The sequence below is a fragment of the Muntiacus reevesi genome, chromosome 3 (assembly GCF_963930625.1).
Source record: "Muntiacus reevesi chromosome 3, mMunRee1.1, whole genome shotgun sequence".
In the NCBI taxonomy this organism is placed as follows: Eukaryota; Metazoa; Chordata; class Mammalia; order Artiodactyla; family Cervidae; genus Muntiacus; species Muntiacus reevesi.
In genome coordinates, this window is record NC_089251.1 from 12,908,603 (window position 1) to 12,917,097 (window position 8,495).

Sequence of the window (8,495 nt, forward strand, 5' to 3'; positions counted from 1 at the left end):
GCATGCCCAGTCACTCAGTCGTGTCCATCTCTTTCAACTCAATTGACTATAAGGCACAAGGCTCCTCTGTCCATGAAATTTTTCAGGCAAGAATACTGGAGTGGTTTACCATTTCCATTTCCAAGGCATCTTCCCAACTCAGGGATTGAACTCTCATCTCCTCCATTGGCAGTCAGATTCTTTACCTGTGTACCACCTGGGAAGCCCAACTGAAGAACAAGACCTAATAAATATTCTGCATGCTAATCTCCATCTCAAAGTCAGCTTCCTAGAGAACCCATTCCTTATACAACAAACACACACACACACACACACAATGTTCTATGACCTCTGATTACCCACAGTTGAGGAAACTATTGGCTTCCCTGGAGGCTCAGAAAGTAAAGAATCTGCATGCAATACAGAAGACCTGGGTTCATCTCCTTGGTCAGGAAGATCTCTGGAGAAGGAAATGGAATTCCACTCCAGCACTCTTGCCTGGAGAATCCCATGGACAGAGTAGCCTGGCCGGCTACAGTCTATGGGGTCCCAAAGAGCCAGACGTGACTGAGTGACTAACACTTTCACTTTCAAAGTATGTCCTGGAGACTTCATGATAAGTTTAAAAGGCTCTGAAAATAGCCTCCGCAGGAGTCCCCTGCCCCCTTGAGGGTAGCTGCCCTCAGTTTTGCTAGCACTGTGATTTCTGTACCTAGAGAAGTCACAGAGCAAACACTCTAAAGGGAGCAGGTTGCAATAAGCATATCACAGCTCCTTCACCAGTGGAGGTGACCCAGAGGAGGTCAGGAGAGCTGAGTTCAAGCCTCTAAGAAGCTAGCAGACAGGCTTCCCCAGCCAAGAGAGCTCCTGCCACAGCGTGTCTTGGCAGTTCTGCCTTCTACAATGGGAAAGAAAGAAAAATAGAAAAGTACTGAGACAGAGGCTGAGAAACAAGCAGGGATGTGAAGCAGTATCATGAAAATGCTTGGCCCCTTTAAAACCCAGAGTAACCTGCTCTTTGTCCCTCCTCTCAACTCTTCGTGCTTCTCACTGGCTAGACGGTCAAAGAGATCATCTTTCTGATATGTGAACCTAACCAACTTGGTACAGGATGAAGAAAAGAATTGAAAAAAAAAAAAAAAAAACAAGGAAAGATGAGAAGATATCTGGATATGAAAAGTGAACATCAGTAGACTGGCTGCCCACCTAACCATCCACCTCAATCAGGTAATTATTTCAGCCTCAAAATTCAGTTTTTGAATTTGATTCCATTCCAAAAAATTTACATGCACACTGTACAAAGCAGAGTTTAGCCTAACATGTAAGACTAACTTTGTATGTTATGATCACCCTATTTGACCACTGGCCCAAGGTATGTTGTTATCCCATGGTTCCTGAGAAGCAGGTCCCTAATAAGTGAATAGTGGGAACTTGGTAGAAAATAAAAATATTTCCACTCCTAGACTCATCCCAGGCTTTCAGAATAATGCCCTCAGATTCTCACTTTCAAAAATTCCTTCCATTTTTTAAAGTACTCAGCATAGATGAGCAGAGGAAATCCAACCTTACTTGACCACTTTGAATCTTCTTCATCTCACACTCCCTAGGCATTCCCTTCATGAATAATTTTTTTGAGGATGTATGGTGTACAAGCTGCACTTATGGTGTACAAGCTGCACATGCTATTTTATTATCTGTTTAGAATTCCTTAGATCACTCAGTGAGCAAGAAACGAAGGTCAGGCACAAACCCTCACCTTCTGCTTCCAAATTCAGTGCACTTTCTACTAAACTCTCAATTCCATATACTTTCAATGTTCCCCAAAAAGACCAAATTTTCCCAAATTGTTGCCAAAGAATCCTGCCTATTAGAATTTTCGAATTCTACAATCTGTTCAACACAGAAATTACAGATTTTCCATTGTACATAACAAAGGTCTGTTCTTAATATGACATTAAACAATTTTAAAGAAAACAGTGTGTGTGTGTATGTCAAAATAGAAAATAAATAAATGAGGAAAATAGGTCCTAAGAGTGATTGTTTCAGATGTATACTTTCATAGCTTTATGAAAATAGGACAAGATGGCAGAATGATTAAATCTTGAGATGTAGAATTAGTTTAACTGAGTTTGAATGACCTATTACTTTTCTTCTACATCTGTTTCCTCATCAGAAAAATATAAGAATAGCAGTCTATACCTGACAAGGTTATCATGATAATTAAAGTACAACCTATACAAATAAGTGCTTAATTACAGTTCACTCTCAAATTATTCAAAGCATAGACAAGAGTACAATCTTAAAAAGTGTTGTAAACTGATAACCAAGTTAATTTGACCATTAGAGTATTTGAGTGTGAAGACTAGAGTCATTTTAATCAGATTCATTAATTTTGAGAACATGTAGAAATACTTGATGGGGAAAAAGTCATTGGCAATGATGATAATGTGGAGAAGAAACAGTGGTATCAAATGTTTACTCTGCCTTGGAACTGTTCTAAGTGCTTAACCACCAGCTACTATGAAAACCTCATGAAAATCTTATAAATATTGTTCTGTGTGCTCAGAAGCTCAGTCATACCGGACTCCTTGCAACCCCATGGACTGGAGCCTGCCAGTCTCCTCTGTCCATGGGATTCTCCTGGCAAGAATACTGGAGTGTGGTGCCATTTCCTTCTTCCAGGGGACCGTCCCAAACCAGGGATTAAAACTATCTCTCCTGCGTCTCCTGCACTGCAGGTGGATTCTTTACCATCTGAGCCACTAGGAAAGCCCTTTCAAGGATATATACACAGGTAAATAAACAAATGGATGATGGCATTGAAGGATGTGCTTGCTTAACAGTTGGGTAACAAAGATCTGGGAACATGATAAAGTTTAAGGAGCTAGAGGGGAAATTAAGTAGCAAATTAAAATTTAAAATAAAGATTTTCATGGAGTGGTAGTATAATTTGATATTCACAAAGGATTATTGCCTTCTTATAAGTGCTTCTGAAGGTATAACAAGCACAACAGTAAAATTGTGCTGACTTAGGTTTATTATTCTTTTGATTTCTCTGTTGATTACATTATCAAGTCCCCCTTTTGGAAAGGTAGTTCAAAGACACATTTGAACATGCCACCACTGAAAATTTGCTTTTATATACAGAGAAAAATCAAACCACCTTATCTGAAATAAATAAATTTGCCACCTTATTTCTATTGGTCTCTATATGTTTGTGCTATGCCATGTGTGTTAAGTCACTTCATTCGTTTCTGACTCTTTGAGACCACATGGATCATAGCCTGAAAGTCTCCTCTGTCCATAGGATTCTCCAGGCAAGAATACTGGAATGGATTGCCATGCCCTTCTCCATGGCATCTTCCCAACTGAGGGATCAAACCCAAGTCTTGAACCCAGGTCTCTTAGTCTTCTGCATTGGCAGATGGGTTCTTTACCACTAGAGCCAGCTGCGAAGCCCTCTCTATACCTTTACGTGGCTTTATTATTCTTTATAAAATGCAGAACTAGTTGATGATAGATAGATAGATTCATAGATAGATAGATCCTCTATTACAATGCAAAATCCACAAACAGTTCTGACTACGTCATATTCACAATTGTTTCCCCACTCCCAGAATATTTTTCACAGAATAGGTGCTCAGTAAACAATTATTTCTAGATTTAAAATTAAACTGACTAAGGAAGATTCCTGGGCCTCCCTGGTGGCTCAGAGGTAAAGCATCTGCCTGTAGATGCAGGAGACCTGGGTTCTATCCCTGGGTCGGGAAGATCCGCTAGAAGGAAATGGCAACCCACTCCGGTACTCTTGCGTGGAAAATCCCATGGAAAGCGAAACCTGGTAAGCTACAGTCCATAGGGGTCCCAAAGAGTCGGACACGACTGAGCAACTTCCCTTTCACTTTTCATTTTTAAAGAAGATTCAACTCTGGTCTTCCTCAAAAGTTCTGCTATCAATACCAGAAGCATTTGAAGTCTTAGAGTTGAGAAGGAAGGGCAAGTTCAAGGACCACAAAGGGGGCAAGGTGCCTATGTGGTAGCTAGTCACAAATCTATAGGTAGAAAGTGAAGGTAGGAAGAAGTACAAACTTGTTGGCTTGTTGATGGTTTCAGTCATGGAGATGTGTGTTACACTGTAGGAATCTTCTCTATTTTAGTTGGCTCTGTGATCATGGAAAGACTCAACCAAACCAGTAAAGTCTCTGAGTTCATCCTCCTGGGACTCTCCTCCCGGCCTGAGGACCAGAAGCCACTCTTCATCCTCTTCTTCATCATGTACCTGGTCACCATAACAGGGAATCTGCTCATCATCCTGGCCGTCCGCTCTGACCCCCAACTGCACACCCCCATGTATTTCTTCTTGAGTGTCTTGTCTTTCACTGACATTTGCTTCACAACAACCATTGTCCCCAGGATGCTGGTGAACTTCCTGTCACATAAGACCATCTCCTATGCTGGGTGTCTTACCCAGATGTACTTTATATATGCTCTGGGCAACACTGACAGCTGCCTTCTGGCAGTCATGGCCTTTGACCGCTATGTGGCCATTTGTGATCCCTTCCACTATGTCACCATCATGAGCCATCGCCGTTGTATCCTGCTGGTGGCCTTCTCCTGCTCATTGCCTCACCTCCACTCGCTCCTACACATACTTCTGCTGAATCACCTTACCTTCTGCAACTCCAATGTTGTCTACCACTTCCTCTGCGACATCAACCCTCTGCTGAAATTGTCCTGCTCCTCCATATTTGTCAATGATCTCACAATAAAGACAGAAGGGTTGTTTGTTTTGGTGACCCCCTTCCTGTGCATTGTTCTCTCCTATGTGCGAATCCTCGTAGCAGTTCTCAGGATCACCTCAGCTGCTGGGAGACACAAAGCCTTCTCCACATGTGGCTCCCACTTTACTGTGGTAATCCTGTTTTATGGAAGCATCTTCTATGTCTATTTACAGCCTTTGTCCAGGTACACTGTTCAGGACCGAGTGGTTACAATTGTCTACACAGTTCTGTCCTCCATGCTCAACCCTTTCATCTACAGTTTGAGAAACAAAGACATGAAGAAGGGCCTGGGAAAGCTGATGGACAGGAGGAAATCCTAGCCAGAAGCTTTTTGGACATGTTCATGGGTGTTTATGCTGGTTTCTGATATACGCAACAAACTCTTGTAAGTCAACAGGTATAACTCACATGTGTCATAGATGTTTGATTGTGCTCACTTCTTTACATGTGCAATTATCAACTACTGAGACTCTATTTTGATTAGTAATAGACTCCAGGTCTAACAAAATCCTGATTCCAGTTTTCATATATCTACATCTCTCTACTTATTGAAAAGTTGCACATGCCACGAGGCATGTGTGATGCTGGGACTCCTGCCTCTGCAGGAGAGAATTCAATCTGGGGCCAGAGATGAGATTTGATCACTAGAAGCTTTTGTGTAATAAACTTTTATTAATGTATGAAAAAGATAGATAAAGCTTCTGACATAGACGTCAGAAGAAGACAGAAAGAGTGCCCCCTTGTTAGTTTTTAGCAAAGGGTTAGGGTTAGTATACACCTATTAACAAGCTGCTAATTAGAGAGAGGAAACACTTGAAACCTGAGAGAGTCACACCAGGCCTCTCACCCACAACATCCATTTTAAGATAGTGTTAGCACAAGGTGAGTCATCCCCAGCCATAAAACAATTGACATGAATCCTGAAGAAAGGTAGATTTCTAAGAAAATACATAGCTTATTAACAAGCTAAGGAAAGACATGAGAAAAACATGAGAAAAATGCATTGGTTAGCTCAAGGTTTGAGATAAAGTGAAGTTCAGGTGGAACCAGTTGTCGCCATGGCAACATAGAATTTAAAGAAATTTCTTTAATTTTGTGTAGAGAAGAAAAAAAATGTCTGCCACTTGCAGTTTGTTTCCTCCTGCCTCTTGGGGACCTCTGCCTTCCTCAGTTCAGTTCAGTCGCTGAGTTGTGTCCGACTCTGCGACCCCATGGACTGCAACAAGCCAGGCCTCCCTGTCCATCATCAACTCCCAGAGTTTACTCAAACTCATGTCCATTGAGCTGGTGAAGCCGTCCAATCATCTCATCCTGTCGTCCCCTTCTCCTCCCACCTTCAATCTTTCCAAGCATCAGAGTCTTTTCAAATGAGTCGGTTCTTCGCATCAGGTGGCAAAAGTATTGGAGATTCAGCTTCAGCATCAGTCCTTCCAGTCAATGTTCAGGACTGATTTCCTTTAAATTGATTGGTTGAATCTCCTTGCAGTCCAAGGGACTCTCAAGAGTCTTCTCCAACATCACAGTTCAAAAACATCAATTCTTCAGTGCTCAGCTTTCTTTATAGTCCAACTCTCATATTCATACATGACTACTGGAAAAATCATAGCTTTGACTACATGGACCTTTGTTGGCTAAGTAATGTCTCTGTTTTTTAATAAGCTGTCTAGGTTGGTCATAACTTTTCTTCCAAGAAGCAAGCATCTTTTAATTTCATGGCTGCAGTCACCATCTACAGTGATTTTGGAGCCCCCAAAATAAAGTCTGTCATTGTTTCCATTGTTTTCCCATCTATTTTCCATGAAGTGTTGGGACCAGATGCTATGATCTTAGTTTTCTGAATGTTGAGTTTCAAGTCAACTTTTTCACACTCGCTACCAGGGCTTAACATTCTTACTACCTTTGTCTTCTCCAGGAACCCACAGCTGTATTCATTTGCTCTAAGTGCTGTTGAAACCTTTGTCTTCCCACAAAATTGCCTGAAAATGATTTATATCTGACCAATGACTTTTGATTCCCTTAACATCCTTCAGTTTTCAGTGTAATTTCTGTGATAAACTAGCTTTTTGAAAGTCATTGCAGTGATTCAGAAAGAGAGAAGGAGAGAGACAGAGACAAGTTGAGACTCTTTTAAAACTGAAACTTCTACCAAGTGAGCAATGTGTCTAGTGCAACAGTTATACAGAGATTGTGCCTCTTTCTTCATCCATATTTTTGACAGCAGAATGTTCTGAGTTCTGTATTCAGCAAAAGCCTAACTCTTAGGCCCACTTAGCCAAGTGACCTAGTAGTTCAGCACTCAACTGCCCTGATAATCAGGCCAGGGTTCATGGGGCTGAGTTGCCTCTGGCCCTTTACCCTGGTCATCTGGTATTTGTGCCTCAAGACACTGGTGTTATTCCTTCTCTTAGCTTCAGTTTCCCCTTAGAGATTCCCTTATTGCCACCATCATCACCGTCCAGATCTGCCTGTGTCCCAGGAAAGAGTTGTTGTGTGAATTTAGAATTAAGTATTCTAAGGAAAGTACTAAAACTCATAAGTGAATGTTAAACACAGACAAAACTAGGAGCTCCTTGAACCACACAGAGATATACTGGGGTGCTCTGGGAAGTAGAGTCATCTAGGCAGGGACTTGGTTCTGTTCGCTTTTGTTTCTTCCTTCATCCTCTATTATTACTCAGTGATTTTAGACTTTATTTTTTAATCTGAATATTTTATCATTTATTTTTCTCCTACATTCTTCCTGGAGCTATTATTCAGTAGGTCTCATGTGGGCCTGTGAATCTGCATTTTAAGGAGCACCTCCTAGAAAGACTAATCTGGGCTTTCTGTGGGAAACTGCATGACTGAAAATTTCTGACCACTCCCTATGTCTTGCTGTTTGTATTTCTGGACTCATGTTTTCAGTAATCCTATAATCTACATGTATACAGACACTCACTGATGGCAGCATTTTTCATAATAGAAAAACTTAGAAAAATTAGAAACAATCTAAAAGCCTATCAATAGAGAAATAGATAAATAGTGGTTCAATTTTTTTCATAGAAAGAAATGACATATAAGAGGTACAAATAAGGAGGTATATCTCTAGCATTGACTTGAAAAGGCATTATGAATATACAACAAAATGTTTATAAGTAAATCTATTATGGTAAAAATAAATAAATAAAAGTATGTGTGTGTGTGTGTGTGTGTGTGTGTGTGTGTATGAGGGTACATTTTTGTGTATCCGGTGGAATTATATACCAACTAAGAAAACACATACCCTTATACACACACAATTCAGTTCAGTTGCTCAGTCATGTCCAACTCTTTGCAACCCCATGTACTACAGCACGCCAGTCCTGTCCATCAACAACTCCCAGAATTTACTCAAACTCATGTCTATTGAGTCGGTGATGTCATCCAACCATCTCATCCTCTGTTGTCCCCTTCTCCTCCTGCTTTCAATCTTTCCCAGCATCAGGGTCTTTTCAAATGAGTCAGCTCTTCACATCAGGTGGTCAAAGAATTGGAGTTTCAGCTTCAACTTCAGTCTTTCCAATGAATATTCATGACTGATTTCCTTTAGGATGGACTGGCTGGTTCTCCTTGCAGACCCAGACACTCTCAAGAGTTTTCTTCAACATCACAGTTCAAAAGCATCAACTCTTTCTGCTCAGCTTTCTTCACAGCCCAACTCTCACATCCATACATGACCACTGGAAAAACCATAGCCTTGACCAGACGGAGCTTTGT

At 41.0% G+C, this 8,495-nt stretch overlaps 1 protein-coding gene across 1 annotated transcript; it reads left to right on the plus strand.

Annotated features, from left to right (window-relative positions):
• Window positions 1-4,150: 4,150 nt before the first annotated feature.
• On the plus strand, window positions 4,151-5,080 carry LOC136162699 (olfactory receptor 1L8-like). The gene has a single exon (XM_065927165.1). It carries the CDS (start codon window positions 4,151-4,153, stop codon window positions 5,078-5,080), a length of 930 nt encoding a protein of 309 aa, XP_065783237.1.
• The last annotated feature ends 3,415 nt before the right edge of the window (window positions 5,081-8,495 follow it).